Here is a 24930-nt window from a genome sequence, read left to right on the forward strand (position 1 = left end):
CAGCGTCAGACTCGGCCTCACTTATGTCATTGAAATTTGCAAGTATTTCATCCAGTGTCATCAGTTTCTTGCTCATAGTGAGTATTTGAAATAGCACATCAGTCCGAAAATAATGAGATTCTCCTAATCAACAGACTTTCTAAAGTATTACTAACTCCAACTAAACTGACAAAATTGCTGAGAAGCGAGGTGGAATGGGAGAGTGTTAGGAGAAAGAACGGTCGCAAGATAAAGACGCTAGCCAGCAGTGTGCTACAATGCAACAAAATATCACTAACAAAAGAGTTGTATCAAAATTGACCCACGCCGCCGTTCTAGTATAATTGTTTATTATTTCAAAAGGCAAAGTGTGGATAAGAGTGATACTTAGTACAAATATTTCTTCAAGAGAAAGAGTAAGTCAGAAAAATTCGATCCGATTCGTAAGAAAATAGAAAAGTTGTTAAAACGTAAAGTTTGAAATGGGTCAAAAATGACCCAGCCGCCGTTCTAGTGTTAAGAGGTCTCATTCAGGCGAAATTAAAATACCGCTAATTTTACAGTAATCATGTGATATCTTCAAATAGATGAAAGATAATTGAAATGTGGAACAAGAGCGCCCTAAACAATATTTTGCGTGAGGTATACCGTTAACACAAGTCACCTAGTGGGTTTCCGTTTTCAGCCGTTTAGAAACGCGAAAATAAATTCCAGTTTTCAAAATGGCTCGAAATCGAAAGCAGATAAGTGAGTCGTGATAACGGTATCTCATGTAAAATGATATTGTCTAGGGCGCTCTTGTTCCACATTTCGATTATTTTTTTTTTTATCTATTTAAAGATATCACATAATTACTGTAAAATTAGTGATATTTTAATTTCGCCGGGATGAGGCCTCTTAATACGGTACAATACTCGATATAAAGTGTTGTGTACTTCCTGGTGAAACTTCAGTAATAGACACAATACTATTTCCACCTAGTTAAACCTCTGTCAAAATTCCTGTCTTAAAAACTTGTTACTTGTTTGTTGCGTACACTTCATTATTACAGAGTGAAATACGTACTATGTATATACATGAAATTGTCAGTGTATCGAGAGTTAGAATCCCGAGAACAGGGCATGTAAATATGGCATATTTACCAGGTCCCATTATACACATATTCGAAAGTTAAAGAAAAAGGACTATTTATTTGTTGCTCACACGAACATTCTAAATGAGATCTTCAGGTCCTTCCTGTGCTGTAAAGCGTGACGCAATGATGCTGACATTGTTGTTAGACAATATTTAAGAGCTCGTAGTTCCTGGGAATTGAAGCTGGTACTCAGATCAAAAATGTTAATTTTCTTGTAGAAAATTGGAATCTCTTAAAACTTTAATAAGTTATATCACTAAACAAGCGAATCATTCTGACAGTTTTACACAGTTCTACTGAGGGAAGCGGGGATGGTACCTCGTACGTAGGCCGTGACGACTTTATTCTAGAATTTCTTTCCATATTTTTATTTTTTCAATGTAAACGGCTTAACTTCGTTAACAAATATAATAATACTTGAGCCTCTTAGAGCATCAATATATATATATATATATATATATATATATATATATATATATATATATATATATATATATATGGAATTAATTTAGATACCCAAAAGAGGTACAGCGACTTCCTGCTCTTGTTTCTCATTGGATTCTTTTGATGTGAAAATTCATGCATCCCTCAATCAAATTACACTTGGAAGTTTCATCCTTGATTCAACAAGTAAATATACTGTATACTATCATTGGTGTTATTTTTATTTCCGCCGAAATTAAATGTGTAATATGATGGTTTTCAACAATAGATGTGCCAATTTTGGAGCGTCATATAAGACCAAAGGCAAGGCTATATTGGCTTTGTGATAAAGTAATTCGATCCATTGTTTTTAGAATAGATTCTTAGATCATTACTAATATCTTAATTCATGAGTGTGATGCATAGTGAAATGGAATTTTCGGTGTAGGTGTTTAATTTTGTCATCCATTGTATCCGAATGTCTTTCTTGATCTATCTTTGGTTCGATAGGTTTGGGGCGATTTTTTTCTGATGGTATACGAATTTAGCAAGCATCGTAAGACAGTTCGGGTATATAAATTAAGAAGTAGGGAACTCTGGTTTAGAAAATAGAAGGAAATGCCGGTAGAATTCGGTAGGATGACCATACATTATACACAACGCGTGTCTAGAGAAATTCTTCGTTGTGGATTTTATCATATTTCCCTGTTTATGTTTTGTTGTGCTGACTCGTTATTGCGCCTGTGATTTCAAATGCAGTTTTTGGTGGGAACACATCACGAGGTTGTTGAATGTTACTTGTAGTGGCATACGCAAATAGGAGTTACGGAGTTAACTCCCCCGCCCATGGATAATATTATAACAAACATTTACTATATTCATCATCATAAGTATTCTGCTATTATTGGCAGGTCACTTGCTGCAACTGAGAAGTTTCCGTGCTCCACAGTCTTTCACTAACCTTTTCGTCTTCACGTAAGATTTTTCTGTTTTGATATCGTCCACTAATTGTAGTCTCCTTCACCCTCTCCCTTTCCTTCCTACCACCATACCCTCTGGCACGTCCTCAGGATACACTTCCTTCTTAGCCAGTGTCCCTACCCGTTTATCTTCCTCTTAATATTTAAAATTGTTCTTCCCCCTCCCATTTCTAACACTCTGTCATTCGATTTCCGCTCGACCTAGCTAATTCTCTTCATCCTTCTTCACACCCACATTTCGAAAGCTTGCAGTCCTTTTCCATCATGTTTGTGTAATGTTCATGTTTCTGACCCATACAGTACAATACTCCACACGAAGCATTTTATGAGTCTTTTTCTTAACTCTTTACCCAAGGTCCTACAGAATTCTTTCTCCTAAAGGCTTCTTTCGCCATTCCTAACCTTGCTTGTATTTACTATAGTAAAGTGTATATATAGCTAAAAGAGAGTGAAATTGAGTGTTTGAACCTCCGTTGACAAAATTCTACGTACTCTACTGGTTATTTGGGTTAGGAGGTAGTGAACTGTAGTTTGAAATGCCAGGAATTATGATGATAGGGTCCATTGTGCTCCACTCCCATCACCCAATTAAATACATCTAGCCTACATAGTATGTATACTTGTATGAAATCTATACCCACTTAAACTTGCATTGCATTTTTCAATATCTGCAAGAAATTCACAATAAAAAATGACAGTTCACAGTTTATATCCATGAGAAATAAACTCGTAACACCCGGCTGAAATGTAACGTCTCAGAGCCTCTTGCTTTCACAAAGCGTACGTATGCATAAAAAAAGAATTGTATTCTTCTTTCTTGCTCCGCCATGTTGGAATTAGTCGTGTGACCGACTGCAGTGCTCTTCGTTACAAAGTATACATATCGACTATAAAGAAGACATGACTGTGCCACTTATTTATTGCAATGCAGTAAAAATAGATGGAAGCCTAGGTCTTTTAAATGTTTTGAGTAGTCTGAGATTTAATAGTAACAGGAGCAAATTAATAGAAATAAAATTATTCTTGGTGGTAGGGAACTGCAAGAAAGGAATACTAAATTGATTTTTTTCTTTTCGTTTAAGGAAATAATACAAACACGAAAGCGAGGTTAGCCAAAAGCATGGTAGGTGCTGCACAATCTTTAGCTGAATCTATAAACGCTGTGACTAGAGCGATCGATCCCCCATTGAGAGGCATCCTCTGCCGTGACGCAGTCAACACAGAGACTTGCTCGGTTGTTTTCGACCTCCTGCCTTCGTTAGCCACTTCTTTAATAGGCAAACGAGAATTTAGAATAATTTACCATTGAGTAGTAGAGCCATAATTCCATACTAATGAACTTAATGCCAAAATTCCATTTTAAAGTATTTATAAAGGAAATCTTTAAAATATTGTTAGTTCTCTTAAAAAAGTTTCTTAATCTAAAATTGTATCAGTTCTCCTTAACTGAGAATGCACAGAATCCATGAATTTGGAAATAAGTAAATAAATGACTATTTGAAGTTAATAACCAGAGAAACTTTAGACAGAGTTTTTACAGATCTTGTTAAATCAGAGAAGCGTATTAATAGTCAGGGAAGTTTACCTAATATATATCTTACGAATAAAGAAACTAAAAATAGGCTACAGTAGGCAGCTAGTAGGTAGAAAATGCATTCTAAATACTTTTAATATAATACTATTAATACTTTTTTAAATTACTAGCTAAATTGAGATGGGCTCGCCTGTAACTCAGTAGTGTGCTCGATTGCCAATCTAGGAATCCTTGTTCAATCCTCGTTATGTGTAAGGGTTTTTCACCTAGGTCGGAATCCCCAAAGGTTGGCACAGCCTCGGAATACGAGTACGAGGGACAACTGTGGGCCAAATCGGCTAAAGAAAGAAGACCCGGCTTCGATTCCCGGCTCATGTGGTTCGAATTCCACGTTAATCAGTAGGTTCCGTCTCATATAGCCTCGTTGCTGAAAGCGACGTTAAAATCAAAATAAACTTAAAAAAAAAACTCGCTAGGGAGGCCCAGGCCTTTGAATGGCTGTTGCATGAGAAGCCCGGCTTTAAAAAAAAAGGAAAAATTTATATTGAAGTCAGGGAAATTAAAATTAAAGATACCTCTAGAAACAATCTGAGAATTATTATTATTATTATTATTATTATTATTATTATTATTATTATTAATAATAATAATAATAATAATAATAATAATAATAATAATAATAATAATAATAAACTATAATGTACTAGCGATTAAGCGATGGTGGCTTAGCCTGCAAGGGCTCTAACTACCAACCAGACAGCCCGGGTTCGATTCCCGGTGGAGGGGGCAATTCTGATTGTACCAAATGCAGCAGCACATGTGTTACGGACAGTGTGTGGGAGGGATTTGGTGACCACATCTTTAACGTGCCGAGGTCATGAATGTTAAGTTTTACTTCTAAATTGGCCTGTCATGCATGAATTAGGGACATAACTTTTACTATCGGAGAACTTGCAGCCTCATTCGGTAGCGAGTCCGACGATCACAAAAAATATAAAAAAGTGACTTATTGATATTGTATGAAGTCAAGATCGTTTTATATCGGATGAATATTGATAGGTAGTTGGATTGGAGTTTATCTTCCCTTTTCAGAACCAAGGCAATATGAGACGGATCTACATTTTAAGGATCAAATTTGAGGTTCTCCCAGCTGGAATCAAACAAGAGACCTTGCATTTTAGAAAAAATCGCAGTCAACATGTTCAAGCGACTACTTGTGTAAATCCGTAATTACACATTCTTGCATACGTGGTATCCTTAATCCTAATTGTCAGCCTGTTCCTCTATTCCATCTCGTAATTACCAGTACTCCATATCCCTTTTGATCAACATGGGGAGGAGGCATAAACTGGCCGTGTTATCCGTGGTCTTACTGGTTTAGCGGTAGCTGAAGTACGTTTGGGTAAGTGGGCTAGAACTTGGCTTCGGTAGAATACTTAGGTTCGATTCTACCACGTCTGGACTGAATATGGGATTAACGGAGGAAATGGAATCTTGTTATTGGGATGCTGAAGCAATTGAAAAAAAATAATCACTCTTTACTATTTTTACTCTATGTAAACCAATATTGAAACCGGAAGTACTAGTAAATTTAATCCATTTCCGGTTGTAGTACTGTGTTGGTACGGGTGGTTATGGTATGTTTTCTTGAGACGCTGAATCGATTACAAAAAAAAAAAAAAAAAAGTTTATTGCTGTTATCCTTTTGTTGCATGGCGATCAACATTGAAACTGAAAACATTTCAGTCCAGACGAGCATCTTAATCTTTTGAACCACCCGACCGATCTCATTCAAATTTTCAACATAGATAAGGTTCAGAACTGGGATGGTCTTTATCATATCACTTTGATGGTGCAGTTTAGGAGAGGGAAGAGACATGTGAAAATGATCGAAAATGACCGATATTAGCATCGAATCTAGTTTTGCGGGCCGCGGTGGCTCAGTGGTAGAGCGTTCACCTCTGGTGCTTGGGGTTCCGGGTTCGATCCCAGCCCCCGCCAAGTGAACTTTGTGGTGGACAAACACCGTGTGCGTGGGTTTTCTCGGGGTTCTCCCGTTTCCTTCCACTTTCTTCATTCCATCATTTCATTCATTACTCATCATCACCGTCTCCTTTAGCCTAACCGGCATAACCGTGGGACGTAAAACTCAAAGATTTTATTTCATTTTCATTTCATCGAATCTAGTTTTCGGAGTCGCTAAGGTGAACAGGACACTCCAGTTCCTTTTAAATCCAAATTCATCCCTGAAACTTGGGAGAGGTATATATGATGATGGCATTTAGTATCTCCCCCAACTCGTTTCATGGTTCCAGAACCGAGTACCTTGCTCTTGTCTAAATTGTGATAAAGGTAGAAGTACAAGGGCCCTGGGGGCTTCTAACTCCCTTCGCTAGCTGTCCCTAGCTCAGCTATATTTTGTAAAGTAAGTAACACACTGTATATCTTATATGTGCAAGATTGGGGGATACTAAATATCAGCCAAAAATGTTTTTTTTCCTAATATTAGGCCGAATCCGCAGTTTTCGAGATCGCTGAGATGAACAGTGACACTTCCGATACAATTCCCCGTGACATGGAGGAGGAGGAGATATTTAAATTCGTTTAAAAATGTCGATATTAGTGCAGAAAATGTTTTCGAGGTTACTGTGATGAACAGTGACACTTTCTATGTCATTTAAATCCCAATACAGCCACACAACATGGTGGAGGAAGAGGGGAAGAAATATAAAATGATCGAAAATAACCTACGTCAGAGAGCGCTTTAGTAATATTAAAAAGTGACTGAGTAAGGGAACATATTATTAATTTTTCTTAATTTAACCCAGCGAAGTGGGTAATTGATGCTAGTCTTATATATAAAATGAATGAGTGGAACTATTTATCCAGGAACTCCTAGACCACGGAACCGATTTTGATTATTTTTGTCACATGACAGGACCATGGCCTAAACCAGGTTTCTATCTTGTTAATTTGATTACAGTACGTATCCTAAAGAGGGACCGGAAGAGGATTAAAATTAATGCTAAAAAATTTTCTCGTGATCCTCTCAACTTAAGGAGAATGAAACTGGGAACATGCCTTCTTTATTTAAAATAATATAACCTGCGTGCCAACTTTTTGAATATTTCCTTTTAAGACTGGGAGGAGGTGTCCTTTCTATACATAAAAATTAATGCAATATGTTTGTCCAGAACTCCTTTTAGTTCGCGTACTGTCTCCTTTAGTCTAACCGGCATAATCGTGGGACGTAAAATTTAAAGATTTCATTTCATTTCATTCCTTTTAGTTCGCTGCACAGATTTTGATTTTTGGTACTGATCGGACCATGGCCATCCTAGATTTTTATCGTGTTACTTTGGTTGAGATACGTATCCAAAAGGGGGAGGGGATTCAGAAAATACGCGAAAATTTTAATCTCTTGCGATGTTCTCAACTTAGGAATATGAAATTTGGTACATAAATTGTTCATTTAAAACAAGTGGATATATGCCTGAGAGTTTCTGAAAATTCCAGTGTAAAGATTGGATGGGGTTAGTTATACAAAATGAACATGTTGTTCCTAAGGGGAGGAAAGGGTTTAAATATTTTACAAAATGTATTCTTCCCGTACGAAGAATGGCATTTCAACTAATACATATATATTACTGTACGTCTAAATTTATTTTTTTTTTTTTTTATCTAGAAGCTTACATCTGGTGCAAGGGTTCCCTGGTTCTATCTCAGGTGGTGTGGGTTTGTTGCGGACATCACGTGGTTACCCGTTTCGTCCCACATTCTCATTCCATCAGTTTCTCTCATAATAATACACTTTCATTAGTCACCCGTCTTCGTTAGCCTATAGGACATCATTGTGGGACGTAAAAGTTCTTTTTACATTTCTCATAATACACTTTCATTAGTCACCCGTCTTCGTTAGCCTATAGGACATCATTGTGGGACGTTAAAGTTCTTTTTACATTTCTCATAATACACTTTCATTAGTCACCCGTCTTCGTTAGCCTATAGGACATCATTGTGGGACGTTAAAGTTCTTTTTACATTTCTCATAATACACTTTCATTAGTCACCCGTCTTCGTTAGCCTATAGTACATCATTGTGGAACGTAAAAGTTCTTTTTAAATTTTTAATTGTATCTACGTCAAATAATAACCAGAAAATCCGTTTCTACATTGGACAGATTTCATTAAATATTACTGTTATGAAATGGAGCTTTACACGGAGATTCATGGGACCGTAATACCTTTTAAGTTCGTTTTCGCTGAAGACAAGTTCCGCTGCTTACATGTTTTTACTGTATAGTTGTTCACTTGTATTCGAGAATGGCTGTAAGTTTGCCTAGTAATATTTAACGGGACGAAGTGAATGCTAGTGTGTTTGTTTGTTTTTGTATGTTTTCATAGGAAGATGAAAAACAAGTTTAATAAATTCGAATGCGTAGCATTACCTTATGTAATATTACAACACAAAGTATGTAAATTGTGAATTTATGAGTTGCACTATAAATACATGCCAGGATAAGGTTATATGTACCCATTCATTACAATACTATTACTCTGTATGATGTGTTTCAGAAAAGTTGCATTTAAATTACATGTTTTAAACTGTTGTGATTTTTGAGGTAAAGAGCATGACGAACGGACGTGTCAAAATCAATACTCGCGGTCTCGTTTCACTGCCCAGTACATTGGATAATTATGAGTGCAGAACGGTGATATTACGCCAAATGCGATATCGATTACGAGTCTATTTGCATGCTTTGAAACGAAAGTGGAAAATGCCAGCCAGGGTTAACTCGTTCGATCTTTCTGATTATTAAATGCCATCTCACAATTTTTTTTTCTTGTAATCTACGAAATATTAACTTATTGGTAACTTGTGAATATGTTTGTTTGGCATTGTTGTTCCTTGATGTTATGGAGAAGGTCAGGAGTTTCGCAAATGAGGAAAATTATGTCGATGTTGTTGATAAAGGTTACGAGCAATTCTGGGTATATAACCTGTGACAATCTATTTGACTTTCTCAAATGCCTATAAATTTAGTAATTATTTTATATGCGTTAATATCTTATCTTCCGTATGTATAAATGGGTAGTGTTTAAAATATTGATGGTAGAGATACGGGTTAAATTAACATGGAAATGCAAGTGCATGCGATCCCACGTTAAGCTGTAGACAGGGCCGGATCCAGGATTTTCTGATGGAGTACACCAATAACTACCAGTGCATTTGAATTACATTTGAATTTTTATATACCTTTAGGCAGTGGTATGAATGAGGAATTGCCCTAGAAAGGCTGGTCTGGTCTTTGGAATCAAACCCACGACTTTCCGAATACAAAGCCAGTGCTTTACCAACTGAGCCACAACCGCTTTGTATTGGTATAATTTTCAGTAGGCCTATATAGTTAGCTTTCTGCTTTAGATCAGTAATTCCTTTAATTGTGGACACTTGGAATATGATGGATACTTGTATTATACAGCATCCTTATGGAAGTGTTGCTATTTTCATTGCAAGCTTCTCATTTTAGATGGTGTATATTTACAACGAAGGGAAGGTACACGTGCACCGGTGACCCCTCCTCTAAATCCAGCCCTGGCTATAGGTTCTTGTTTCATGTAATCTTCGTGTTGGGAAGGGATATTATTAAAAATACTTAATCTCTCAGTTGTTAGGCTAACAAAAACATCTTTAGTTAGAAACCTGATTCAAAACCATCAAACCAAAAATCATTCAGATATGGAGAAATTTTACATTTTAAAATGCATCTGATTCTTTTATAAGAGAGAATTTGAGGATCCTACATGCAAAGCCCTTGTTGACACTAGAGCCCAGGATTCGAACACGCGTCTCAAAAGCTAGGCACTCTACCATTTGAGGGGTCGTGATCCCATAAGATGAGCACAGAACTTTGGATAATTTCTTAAAACAAGAACAATTTTAAATGAGAAAAATATGAACTCTTGTGTTATAGCCCTATAGGCCTAGTGGCGGAGAATTTGCTGGATTCGACTATAAAGCATAGTTGTACTTAGCAGCTAAAAATATTTCAGTTTTCGTCGAAGTAGTTGTTGATGTTTTCGCTTATGTTTATGAGCCAGTTAGCAATTGTTCTTTAAAAAAAAAATACTCAATATGACGTCAAGTCATCTTATCGCAGCTGAGTCAGAAACTTTTTTTCCCCTCAAATACCTCTTTGTAATTTCAAGGTCCAGGCGAAGCTTCGTTTGTATTGAACATAAATTGCATCCAAACTATCAATATCTATAATACTTGCGAGAAATTCATATTATGAAAGGAATTTGTTTGTATAACGAAGAGGAGATCAAATGTACTTAAGTTAGGGTGTTTTCGATAAGGTTATGTGTTGTAGGGAGACCGTATGTAACTGGTTGTATTATCAGGCGAGATATGGTGCTAACAAGTGCGTCACAGAGCGATCACTTAGTTATGCAGGGAGACATCGTAGTGATTTGTAAATCACGGCCTTGATTGTTACCCATCTTGGATTCCTATAAACTTCCCAGTTCTTTCTTGTATGAGGCATATTGTATTTGAATATAGTTAATATTGTGCCATTGTGAATCGAGATATTTGAGCTGCGAATGATTGACTTGGCAAGGAGTTCACTTGACTGTGTTGTGGTATTCCATGGTTGTGTGGCAAAGTAAGTATTATTTGTTGGAGTGAAGTGGCAACGTCGCACGTCCTGTCCCGTCACATATTCGTGCTTTCCTCCCCCGGCGAGAGAGCGAGCGAGCACGAGGTGCGGAAGATTTGTGCGAGAGTTTGGGTATTGACTCGTCTGGTTCCGTGATCGCTAGCTCTCTCGCTGCTGACAGAAGCTACTTGGGAGAGGCAGAGGGACCGGCGTCTTTCCACGGCTATTGCAGCTGAATAAATTAGTGTAGTGGCATCGAATCGGGTGGTGCAGATGTGGAGACGGTCCCCATTCGCTGGACGACCCGATAGGTCGTGCCACTAGCACTTGGGATAGAATGAAATGGAAGGGAACAGTGCTTGCGCTGCAGTGTTCGTGTAGGAAATATTGTTGTTATCTAGTGACCACTTTTTCCGCTGAATTCGAGTAGTGTTTGCCTCCAATGGCTGGCTGCATTGGAGTCCAGTGGCGAGAGAGAGGTAAGTCAGCCATTTTACCGATGAGAAGGGGTTGGGAGTCGGGAATTGCGTCGAAATACCAAGAGACATGGAGACGGATTGGGTGATGAAACTCACTTCGCCCATTCCTCGATCCGCTTGACATGGTGAAAATCGCGAAGTACAAAATGTAATACGTGGAACTCGAGACACACACACGATTTTCTGCGTAAGTTTTTAAAGTACAGAAAATGTATTTTATTTCGATGCGATCTAGTTTCGTCGTTGCAGGTGTTAAAGCACTCAACCATATGATATGGAGTGCGTTTTCATGAGGGAGAGCACTAAGCCTTGTGCTTGGAAAATTCTGAATGCAACTGCTCCTCTAAAAAGATCTCTCACAAAAAAGGAAGTTCCTCTCCCACGGTCACACATTGTATAAAGCGTGTGTATGTGTGTGTTTGCGGTGTAATGTAACTATAGCTTTCTGTATTGCTACTATGAGGAAACGGAACTCAGCAATTTTTGTACTAGGACGAACAACTGCAATAGCTAATGGAATTTAAAAGATGAGCTGCAATGTTTTGTTTTTGATTTATGATACATGACGAAGAATATTAGTATTTCATTTGTACATTAAAAGCAGTCTTGTAATGATATGCCAATTTATGAGGAATAAACTCTCGTTCTCGACAAATTCTTCACCTAACACTGCTGCAAAAAAACTTGCTTTGTGTAAAACTTCTTTTTCGTACGATTTGGTGCAGAATTTACTTCCTACTGATTTATCAACAAACTTCTAAAGTTCGCTACTGAATCTCTATGTCTTGTGTCTGTCTGTCCATCTGTCTTATTTGCGATTTTTTCAATGTTGAACCCTGCATTCGATGAGCATCAAAAACTATCTAAGAAAGTGATTAAATTTTTCGCGTCACTATTACCATTCCCGAGATATTGGCCAAAATATGGCTAATTTCCAGCGATTTAAGGAGCCATATCTCGGGAACCGTAAGTCATAGAGAAATCATATTGGCGTTGAATAATACCTAACAGGATGGTAAATATTTTGGTACCAAATAGTAACCGATAACCACTGCCCAATTGGCCAGTGGCGACCAATTAATACTGATACCAAAATATTTACCATCCTCTTACGTATTGATTAACACTAATATCCATTGGCGTAACTAGGATATTCTCCTAGGAGGGCAATGGCCCCGTAGTTCTGGAAATTGGAAGAATCTTTTAGAAGACCTTGTTATAATGCTTATATACATTTTTTTCTGAGTCCCCCCTTTCCCCGCACTCATTATAAGCTCTTCAAGTTATTTAGTTCTTCTAACACGAGACTCGTGTAACAGTTCAGTGAACATATATTACATCATAAATTTGCTTAAAATTGTATATTTCCTATATTCATTTGCTACTAAATATACCTAAAATCTATTCTAATTATGGAAACTCAATTTTCTATTACTGATTTACTCGTGCAATTCCGAGCGAAAGTACATTATTCGTAAACGTTGACTATCATGTTCTCACAAGGAAGGGACATGAACCTGTCATCCGAACTTCCGAATCAAACACAGTCCATTCGATAAACGTAACAAAGCAGTGAAATAACTATTACATCAACACTGTTCATTGGAAAGTCATGGTTTATAGTTCATTCTCTTCAGCATGAAACAAGCTTTCCAGAGGTGTTGTGTATTGGGGTCCATTACTTGAACATGGAAAATTGGAAGAACGTGGGGAAAATTCCCTTCAGAAATCCCCCCATCAACTTTGGACCCCTCTGGAGTGGCCCCGAGTAAAAGCACTCAATTCAAATGTATCTCAAAAAATACTATGGGGAATAAGTCATGACTACCAAGTTTTATATTGATAGACGGCATAGATATGAGGAAAAAGTTTGTATACGTTTTGCAGCATATATAAGAACTCTTGTATATTCCTGAATTACATATGAGCATCTTAGCGTACTGTTGTAGTTGCATCGTTAGTAGTTAGATAGTTATAAAGTAGGGGAAGTCGGGAAATATGCTTACAGCCAGGGGCACCCATAAAGGGGTCCACCGGATCCTCAAAAAAAAAAAAAAAAAAAAGTCATTGTGTTTTGTCTGTACCAGGGCGCACTGATGGAAAGTCCATCTGATCTGGACCGAATGCAATCTTAGTAACTTGACAGATATTTGTACACTTTCTTAATAAAACTATATTTGCTTTAACAGTGAAATTATTAATGTGGCTTAAAGATTTGAACTTACACTATATCTGTATTCTTTTATTTCTTATAAAAAGAATGTAGTCCTTTATTTTTTTCTGTTGATATAGGTAAAGTAGGGGAAGTCGTGCGTTCCAGGAACACAGTGTACCAGGGGACATGACACCTACAACTCTCCTGAATTTCGTACCAATTTTGCTTTTCTATCACTGAATCAGTTTTCTATACTTCATTTCGCTAACATAAAGTAATTGCATATAGAGAGAAACAAGTGAACTGGGAGGCAATATATGTTTTTCGTATATCAAAGTATTCGTTCTTTTCTTGCTGACATTTGGAGAATTTTTCTTGCTGGCGCATAAGTGGAAGTAACAATTAAATGCTCCAGCATTTTAAGATTCGTATGTATTGCTTCTACATTCTGATCACTGTAATTTATTACGCACTCCTTTCGTTAAATTTACTTTAATTTTTAAATAGGGCGATCCAAGTACCAAGGGACACAAATTTTCATGTACCAAGGGACAATACTTTGCATATGATGATAGCTATTTGATGTAGCCCGAATAAACTTATGAATTTGTATTAAAGAAAAACAATATGCCTAGTTAAATACAACAGTTCCGAGAATACACACGGAACTGTTGTCCACCAAAAATCACAAGGTATAGGATGGGATCGAACCAGAGACCCCTCACACCAGAGATCAGCGCTCTACTGCTGAGTCACCGGCCTCTCTGCTAAATTCTAATTGGTATTTTTATCCAGAATACTACGAACGTTTGTAATTAACTACTTACGTCGTAAGAAACGTCGTATAACTTAACCTTTGAGCTGACAGTCCAGTAATGGAAGAGATAGAAATGATGTTTCAGAAAATTTTTGTGGAGAAGGCACAAAAATGTAATTGTGTATATGTTGTGGCCGAAATATTGGCGTTGGAATTTTTGCTGCGTGTGGTCTAAGTGTCGACTGATGAGGGCACAATTGTGATTAACCCAGCACCATAAAATATAAGCTAAAAAGAAACATTCAGAACTAATATAATGATGAGAACCAATTAGGTGATACTTAACTAAAAGTCTGGCCTGCAGTAGCCTTTCCGTGGTGTGTAACGTAAAGGAGTTAACACTAAATACATTATATAGCCGCATGTAATTTGTTCTTGGTTGAAAGATAATTGAAAATTTTAGGTGCTTTCATTAAAGGTTTTTCTTTTAAATAAATCAGTTGGAGACTACCTTAGATTAGCTGTCGAGTTGTCTTAGTCGTAGATCATATCCATGCATGTATGATGTGTACGAACAAGTTGATTTATTGGGGTACTAAAAGGCATGAGCAGTACTACGATACAAAGTGATTACATAGTAGTACTCTTGACATTCGTGGGGGGCGCGGTGGGTCAGTGGTAGAGCGTTCACCTCCGGTGCTTGGGGTCCATGGTTCGATCCCAGCTCGCGCCGTGTGGACTTTGTGGTGGACAAACACCGTGCTCGTGGGTTTTCTCGGGTTCCTTCCGTTTCCTCCCACTTTCTTCATTCCACCATTTTCACTCATCTCTCATCATCACCGTCTCCTTTAGCCTAACCGGCATAACCGTGGGACGTAAAACTAACGATTTCATTTCTTGACATTCGTGCAGTTACTGTCAAGCGAATCTACACATTAGAAAAAGGTATCCATATTTGTGTGCCGAAAGGAGCTGCTGTTGAAGATTCATTCCTTTGAAAACAAGAGTAATAATTCCCTTTATCACCCACATCGGTCTGGAAAAAAAAATCGGCTGTGATCCGATCAGTTGTCCGTATTTTGTCAGTTGTAATTATCTTTTTAATGTGAATACGAGACCTTCCAGCGGCTTGACTGTGATTACTCATCGTCTTCTATAAACTTAACGTTACGAAAGGAAGACGAAAATTATTGTTATTTAGTTTATCGTCCCAATGGCGTTAACAAATCAGTAACGATTACTTGCTGAGGGAGAAGTGATAATGAGATAGATAATAATAATGGTGGAATGACGAAAGTGGAAGGAAACGGAACAACCCTAATAATACACACATACACACACACTCACACTGTCCACCAGAGTCAATTTAGCGCGGGCTGGGATTGAACCAGGTACCCCACGCGACAGTGATGATCGCTCTGTGAGCTACCGTGACCCCAGTGTTTCGTAGTTCTATTATTTATTATTATTATTATTATTATTATTATTATTATTATTATTATTATTATTATTATTATTATTATTATTATTAGTTGTTGTTGTTGTTGTAATAGCAGTAAGAATGCATCGAAAATTTTGAGAATGCATTGTTTTACAGAGTAGTTAAAGAAATTGAAGTTCGCAATTTTGAGTATGCATTTCATAATAGAGTACGCCTCTTCGTGCCCAAATGAGGAAACATGGTTGCTTTTGTGTGATCTCGGGCACGATCCCCGATAGAGCACTTCCCTCTGGTAAGAACCTGAGTAGTGGTTGGAATGTAACTAAGCAGTAGGTCTTGTCCCATATAGCTGAGATGGTGAAAAGTAGCATTAATTTTCAATAAATCAGTCACAATGGGGTACAGTTGCAAATCACTCATTCTCAAACACAAGTTCGATTCTATTTTGCTTCGTGTGTGGACTTATAATTTTGGAGTTCCAAACTGTTATGCATACGTCTTGGAAGTCTTACAGTGGCTTTGTCAGTACGTCCTTCTATGGGCAGATATCAGAGCAAAACGCTGAGACGGGTTTTTTAAAACAATGGATTCAGCGTCCCAAGAAAGGTTCCATCTCGTGTTAGCCCACTATTCAAACTGGAAGTGGTTCAATTAACATTTTAGTTTCAACATATGTCGCCAAAGAACTACAACAACTGATAGTATTATTTTTTTGCAAACGATCAGCGTTCCAAGGTGACATACCGGGATCATCTGCAACACTACCTAAACCAAACGTGGTTCAAATTCACTATTACTTCCAGTTTCAATTTGGATTTCACAGAACAAAAATTGTAAGACATCAAGACGACGACTTTTCTCTCTCTTTTTTTTTTTCTCAGTCAATTAATTGTGCCAAGAATAGGATTCACTTTCTCCGTTAACTCTTTATTTAAACCAGAAGTGGTTCAAATTAACAGTTTCTGATTTCAACACTTATCGTCATGGAACAAAAATTGCAGCAAATAGCCACAAACTGTTTTCAGCAATCGATTGAGGGTCTCAAGAGAGCATATAATCACAACCCGCAATTAGGGATGCGCAGAGACGAGACGAGACAGATTTTCCTCACAAAGTTCGAGTCAAGACAGCTCTTCCAATAGAGAAATATAAATTTTTCGAGTCGATACATCACTTTTACAGCACATTTTCGAGACGAGACAACTTCAAATATTGTGTCGTGCGCATCCCTACCCGCAATACTCCACCAAAACATGAGATGGTTCAAATTTATTGTTACTTCCGTTTTCATAGAGCAAAAAACTGTAATATATTGAAATGCGAGTTTTTCAATCGATTCAGCGTCCCAAGAATAAATTTTATCTTGTCAGTTAGCCTTCTGTTCAAACCGGAAGTGGCTTAAATAAACCATTTCCAGTTTTAACACTTGTTGCCAATTTACGACAACGATAGCATATAGCTAGAGAACGGTTTTCGCAAACGATTCAGCGTCTCAAGTCAACATACCAAATTGGAACTTGTTTAAATTTACTACATCCTGCTTCAGTACTAATATTCACAGAGTAAAAACATTTGAGAGATGCTGTTTTTTTGCAATCCATCCAGCGTCTCAAGAATAGGTTCTATCTTCGCCGTTAACGTTATGTTAAAGTCTTAAGTGGTTCATATAAACAATTTTCGATTTCATCACGTATAACCATAGAACAAAAATGGTATTAGGTAGCAACATACGGTTTTGTGCATTTAGTTCAGGGTCTCAAGAGAACGTATAATCGCTACCTGCAACACTCCATCGAAAACGGAAGTGGTTGAAATTTATTATTTTCAGTTTCAATGCTGATTTCCGTAATCAGTAAAAACTTAAGAAATATCTAGAAGTGTTTTTTTTTTTTCAATCGATTCAGCCTCCCAAGAGCAGGTTTCATCTCCTTCCTTAACCCTCTATTCCAACCGGAAATGATTTGAATTAACAATTTCCGGTTTCAACTGGTGTTGCCATAGAACAAAAAGAGAAGAAATTGTGAATAGTGTCTTGATATGAATTCAGTGTCCCAGGAACAGGTTCTATATTCGATCTTACTAATCTTGTGGAACCAGAAGTTATAGATGTACTACTTCAGGTTTGAGCATTGAATTCCATAGTTTGGAAGTCTATCGTAGTTTCACACTGTGAAATGATACTCACTTTTTTAATTCTAAGGTTTAACGTCCCATAGTAAATAGGAGAGAATGATAGTGGAAGTATTCGTGAGGCTAAAAAGCCAAGAAACTAGATAGAGGCAGTTTACTAAGATCACTTAACCAAGAATAGAACCAGACACCTTTTGCGCCATCTGCAAATACCTAATTGAAACCTAAACATAGACTGTGGATCCAAAGCATGATCCCCGTTATCCAGATGTAAGACGTCGCTTCTCATGGAACGGTGGCTCAGTGGTAGAGTGCTCCGCTCTTGTGTAAGGAATCCCCGGTTCCATCCCAATCTGCGGGCTTGTAGTGGATAACATCATGCTCGTATTTTCTTGATGTTCTCCCATTTCCTCCCACATTCGAGGGGCCACGGTGGTGCGTAGGGTCCCTGATCTCGACCCAAGCTTCCGGGAAACGGAAAACCCCGAGAAACCTCTCAAATGGTTTGACCAGCGAAAAGTTCAATTGGCACGAGCTGGGATCGAACTAAGGATCCCCCTCACCAGAGATGAGCGCTTTACCACAGTCATCGAGGCCCCTCAGGTGGAAGTACAGTATGGACTTCATTAACTCGTAATGGCGTTACGAAAGCTTAAGATGAGGCAATGCAATCACTCAAAATGTTTCACTTTTCCAATATTGCTCACGAAAGTGTGCAGATTAATGTAGCATTTCTAAACTAGCCTATGATTTTCGTTGCTATCCAAAAATGATTTTTAAGTACCCGAACCATGACCATGCGAGTGTATTAGAAGAGGAATGGAACAGTTTCTAAGTGATGGTGAACATTATCGGAATGACCTTGACCCTATGCGGTTTTAAATATATATGGTGCACAGTAGTTTTTTCTCCTCTTACAGTTAGTAATTGCTATCAATAAAGTAAGGATGAATATTTTAATTCTATGTTGGAAGTCTTGATAAAAGCCTGTTAATGTTGAGTGTCTGTAGTCACTAATAAAAATGAGAGTACATTCTTCAATAACTTACGATATAATTGATCAATTGAAATACACTTTCAAGTACTCTGCAGAGAATTACGTACAGTTATGGAAACAATTGTAAAATTTGTAGATTCGTTCCAGTTACTAACAAGATAACAGGAGATACATATATAATCATTTCTGCTGGTAGCAATAGTCACACAACACACACCCCAAAAAAATCGCGTGCGTAAATTTCATAATTATTACAGTTGACTAATGGAACGATATGCTTTTCGATGTAGTTATGTAAGGTGAGTTACAGTATAACTATCATATTATGGTATTCCAGCAGTTGTTTGCTCCTTATTTTACCAAACTGTGATATATATATATATATATATATATATATATATATATATATATATATATAAAATATGTGTGTGTGTGTGTAACATATAATGAAATTTCTAGTTTTGCTTCCCAGGGTATGCCCCCTAGGCTAAAGAAGACGGGTGATTAGTAAAGTGAATGGTTATGAAAGAATTGATGGAATGGAATTGTAGGAGGGAACTGGAGAACCAGCGAACACGGTATTGTCTATCATACTTGGACTAGAACCGAACCAGGGACCTTTCGCACAAGATACTCGCTGTACCACTTAGCTACTGTGCCTCTCAGTGTAGTGCATGGTTGCCTCTTGGCTCAGTATGATCGTTGTAAAACCTCCAAAGCAGGGGCGTCATTTAGGGGGGCAGGAGGGGGCAATCCCCCTCCCCAAGAATTTGAGGAATACATATACTTTAATCGATTGTCTACTAATATATTAGTACAATACGGGAAAGTCTTATGTCGGTGGTGCTCTTGCCCCCCCCCCCTCAAGCGAAGTCTGAAATGACGTCCCTGCTCCAAAGTATCCGTGTTCTACGTACATCATTTCTGTAATTTATATATATATCCTTTTCCCCTGCATTCAATATCACTTCAAAATAGAAAGCGTAAGATAAATACTACTTAGATTAATTTTATTTGTACAACTTGAAAGAATTTATACAGCACAGTCACCGACAAAAGTCACTAACATTCTTTAGAGCTTCTCTTCCTCAAACGTTCACTTGTTTAAAATGTGTAGCGTTCTCATCTTTTTTAAGAAGACGGCTTCAATTCCCGGTTGATACATGTAGTTCGAATCTCAAGTTAAGTTTAGGTCCACGCCTCCTAAACCATTGAAGCTGAAAAGGAACTTTGGATTGCAAACAAGTAACTTCGGGTTATTAACATGAGTAAAACTTGTTCTCATCGTAATGAAGTTATTTTCGCAATTAGTTTCATAGTTACGAACAAAGTGCAACACGTGGTTTTCGACTTCACCAGAAAATGTAGTTTCTGCTTGCTTTCCTTTCATTTCATTCCGAATCGCACAGGTATCTTTGTAAGTTTAGACCCAACTAGTCATAACAAAGCAATGGAGACTTGTGTTGTTCACTATATATGGCAGGGTCTAAATCTGGCTCTAACAGGCGAACTTTTTACGATTGTGTTAGGCCACCTAATGAAGCGATTGAGATTTAGAAAAATACGTTGCGTATTAGGAAGCTCATTTCTTGCAGCCCTGATCATTTCGAAAACTTCTTTGCATTTAATACTCCTCAAAAAGGATTTCAAACCATTGAGAAGGCAATATTGTTTTTAAATAGAAGAAGCTTACGGAGAGGGGAGAAAAAAAGTTTTCCAATTATTTTTGAAGATGATCTTACCTGTAAAATTTATCGACTATCGTAGAAAATACCAAAGCACTCAACGATGGGAGACAGAAACATGGGACCATTATGTTTGGTGTTTTCTTAGAGTAGTCAAAAATTAACAAACGTAGCTAGTAAATAATGTTCGTCTCGTAACGGGAAGATCCAGCGATCGAAACCCGCTGCCAGTCTTCTTGAGTTTTCTTAAGTTTTTTTTTTCAGTTCCACCAAGATCTACTGAAAATACTGAAACACGTGTGTAGCGGACGTTTGGAAGTACACAATGAAAATTGGTGAAAGTTGCCATATTTTTCTTTATAGGTAGTGCCCACACTTCTTATTCTCTCGTTATGCCTATATATTCATAACTAAATGAATTTGATTTTCCTTTTTGGAGGTTCCTCGTCGCTATATCGTTATGATAGGTGGCTTTGTGGGTGCACGGTGGCTCGGTGGAAGAGCGTTTACCTGGTGCGTGGGGTCCCTGGTTCGATCCCATCTCGCGCAAAGTGAGCTTTGTGGTGAACAAATATTATTCGTGGGTTTTCTGGAGGTTCTTTCGTTTCCTCCCACGTTATTCGTTCCACCATTGTATTCATTTCTCATCATAGAGCTCCCTCGTGGCTAAGCGGTTAGCGCACGCGCCTTTGGCGTGGGAGACCCGGGTTCGATTCCCGGTGGGAGTCTTGTGGTTCAGATTCCACATTAATCAGTAGGTACACGTCTCATATAGCCTCGCTGCTGAAAGGGACGCTAAACTGTCTCATTAGGCTAGCCGGCATAATCGTGGGACATAAAACTGAAAAATACATGGCTTTGGCGCAGAAGACCCAGATTCGATTTCCGGTAGTCTCGTGTGTGGTTCGACGGTCCAAATATCATAGCTAAACTTCAACCAGTCATGATTTCTTCTTTAAAGTACTGCACATTAGAATGTTCTTGACTTCATAAAGATAATTGAGAATCACTTAAAATTTCATATATCGTCGCCTGAGAACCAGAAGAACGTAACTCCAAAAATGCGGTTTTTGTTTTCTTCATGTTTGGACATAATTTTGAAAACCCCACTTGGTGTAAATAGAACGTAACGCCATCTGTTCTCCTTGTCGATCATCTCTTGTAATATAGCTCAATTACCATCTTATTAAAAATGTATCTTTTTAAGAAAATATTTTTGTCCTCTCGCCTGTAAACCTACGAAAATAAGTTACGTTCCTCTGGTTCTCACACGATGATATGAAAATACCGATATTTTTCAATTTCTCATTCTTCCTGATCCTATAGTAAAATGATCTAGTACCTCCTGTATTTGGAAATTTGATTTAAAAAAAAATAAGATTTATTGAAACTACTTATTAATTTTTTTATTCTTTATTGAAACAAAAAAAAGTCCAGACGAGATCAGTAAAGATCCATCATTTTTAGACATAGAACAAAATCTGTTTTCGTGAGTCTTAATATTTAATACAGATCCGGAGGAAGGAGTTCCCTTTCGGTGTGAAAGCGTGATTGTGCCAAGGCGTGTGCTTTGCGTGTATTGATCTCCATGTAGACCGTGGGAGGCTGCTCGAGATAACAAAAAGAAGTCAAAAACTGTGGGAGCAAAAATATTTTCTACGCTTGTGTGAATATGAACTGCATCACAGTAAGAAACCTTCATTTAGAAATCTGAAACGCCACCTTTTGATAATAAAAAAGGAAAATCCACATCGATAATGAATCCGTAGGTTTGCATTTATAATATGTTGCCATTTAAATGTAAAGAAACCCTAAGCTTACATAATAAAATAATGAAAGGCCACAGATGGAAGTAAGGTTCATATTATACGAGGTACTGGTTGGAAAATTTCGAGATATTACATACTTGAGAAAGAAACATGCTTTACGCATAAGTTCAATTTTATTTAATTCAGTGAACGAATTGCATTTAGTTACCGAAAAAATACACATTTCCTGATAAAATTTCCCTTGTTAACATCATTTCATGAGCGTGGTTTGATATTCTACCTGTAGGGCAGGACGCACCCATGGGGCGATCCACCGGGTTCGAATCCCGCCCTCCCCCCCAAATAATAAAATCCTAACCCAACATTTGCCTACATTTGTACACTGTCTTGATAAAACAATACTTGTTCAACAGGGAAATGATGTAGCATTAAAATTTGATGTTACCCTTCATCTGTACTCGTGGAATAATTTTATAATTACTTATCGTCTTTTCTGATGCAGAACAATATCCGTTCAATACTACATAGACATTGTGGCTTGTAGACTTGTAGTACTGGAACCCTCCCTCCCCCCCCAAAAAAAATCTAGGTTCTGCTTATATGGTCATATATTTAGGTGTTGGTGTATCGCGCAGAAATCGAGAAGCTAGTTGGATTATAACAGCGTTACTCATACTGTCAGCGTATCACGATTAGTCCTCAAGGTTTTCTTTTGTGGTATTTTTAATTGAACATTAATAAAAAAAAGAAGAAGAAGAAGAAGCACTGAAAGAATAAAGTGCAGGTGAATTGCATATCTTCTTAAACATGTTTAAATTACAACAATACCAACCCATTCTCAACTTAGTCCAGTAAAGATAGGGTTAAGAAAGGAACAAATTAGTAACAAGCTGAAAATGAGTATGGAAGTAAGTGAATGTGTCAGGAATAACATACTAAAAGTCCCCTAAAATCCCACTGTAAGTTTTCCCGCAATTTTAAAAAATGGCCGCCATCTTTAAACTACGACAAGAATTTTATGGAAATCGTCACCCTTTACATTTATTGCTCTAGTCATCGTTCTAATTATCACAAATCCATGGATCATATATGATCGGAAAGCTTGAAAGACAGAAAATCTAAGTGAATAACACATGCCCATCGTGCTAAATTTCTAGAAGAAGAGGAAGAAGAAAACAGCTTTTTTTATTTTAAAAAGGTATATTTTCAGAAATCATAGGAGGTTTGCAACACTGACAGTTATTGCACATCAACAGATGTCCTTGATATTTATCTCAAACATAGCCAACAATGACACAAATCGGTGCAATACAAGCTGAAAAAAAAATTGATAACCAATAGTACTTTCTGACACCTCTATACAAAAGTGCATACGGTGACATTCACTTTCACGGCTCTAGTCACCTTCTCTTATTACATAGGACCAAGAGTTATATCATTGGAAATATTAAGAAACGTAAATTCGAACGAGGTAAAACTTATACTAATCAGGCCCAATCTGTGGAAGAAGCACAAAGCACAAAATTTTGGGACAAAGCGTAATTTTCATATAAAGTGTTTAAAATTTGTAACACTGACAATTGCCATATGTTAACAAAACTCCACTATCATTTTCACTATCACAATTAGTATTTTACTTGAAAACAGGGGTACATTTTCCCAATGAAATAAGTAAGCTTTAATGACATTTAACACCAAGTAAATATAGCACAAAAAATATTTATTGACAGCATTGGAAGTAGCAGAAAGTGGTAGTCTCCTTTGTATGGGACAACCGTAATTCACATACTTAAAATCACTCTCAACTACGATAATCATTTAAATGCAATTTTGTTTTCAAATGTCTTATTTATAACTAGAATTCAATTTTCCTACTAGTATTCTTCAAATCAAACCTAATGTTTACATTAAACGTTAGTATGCACTTTAGATTTTGTAACTAGTCCATTCAGATCTATTTTATTAGAAATCAATGAGATTATTATTGTTATCTCGTTCATCTCCATGGTCTTCATTTGGTTTTGTACTCATACATCCAATTTCACGACACTGACGTAAATTAGAGCACACACTTCCTGCTTTCCGACAACCGCACATATGACCACAGCCATTTTTACAGTTACAGGATATTAGATGCATGATATTACACGGAGCGGGTTCCTTGGACATTCTTGCTTGGTACAAGAATACTTTCTAGTGTTTTCCATCCATATTCAGTCGCTCGCGTATCATTGAGCAATACCTTGGCTCAAAGAACGTACACTGTCAAAGAATGAATGGAAGATGCCATTTTTAACGTACACACGCAAACGTAATGGTCTTTCGGATTTAATCATTGACGATATTAAGACCTTCGTTTTCTGAATAACCAAACACAAACCCACCTTCTGTACGATGTAACATGGATGATACTCAAGTGGTTGAAGACACCAACTTGCCCGAAGTGGAATAGATTCATGCGGCTGATGACAAGCAACAGTATCTACAAACATCTCAAATAGTTATTCTACCTTTCAGCAATGTTCAGTCAACAAGCATGGATGCTATATACTCGGCACTTATGTTTGCCAGCAAAGAATGTGCAGGAAACAAGCAGAAAATGTGCTTAGTCACGTTCGTCCAACCTTTGTACGCTAAAGCATATGACATTGTAGCAGCATGTAGAAATTCTGGTGAATTACCGACAGTGGTTGCTAGACTTGGGGTTTTCCACACATTAATGTCATTTATGGGAGCAGTTGCATATATAATAAAAGGTAGTGGCATTGAAGAACTTTGGTCTTGTGTGTATAAGCTAGTAACTC

The 24930-nt window shown here is 37.4% G+C and overlaps 1 protein-coding gene across 11 annotated transcripts in view; it reads left to right on the forward strand.

Annotated features, from left to right (window-relative positions):
* The window catches only part of Tlk (Tousled-like kinase), a 221741-nt gene that overhangs the window by 96086 nt on the left and 100725 nt on the right, over positions 1–24930 (forward strand). For 2 of the 11 annotated variants that reach the window (XM_081741442.1, XM_081741447.1), the window contains exon 1: positions 10689–10719. The exons of 7 other annotated variants lie outside the window; for them this stretch is intronic. In XM_081741442.1, coding sequence (XP_081597568.1) covers positions 10704–10719 — 16 coding nt within the window. In that variant the 5' untranslated portion in view covers positions 10689–10703. Of the gene's footprint in view, positions 1–10688; positions 10720–10969; positions 11193–24930 lie in introns of those variants that run through there. 2 more of the 11 variants (XM_081741438.1, XM_081741444.1) reach the window with 2 other exon arrangements.

This window comes from Thermobia domestica, chromosome 15 (genome assembly GCF_964235325.1).
Source record: "Thermobia domestica chromosome 15, izTheDome1.hap1.1, whole genome shotgun sequence".
In the NCBI taxonomy this organism is placed as follows: domain Eukaryota; kingdom Metazoa; phylum Arthropoda; class Insecta; order Zygentoma; family Lepismatidae; genus Thermobia; species Thermobia domestica.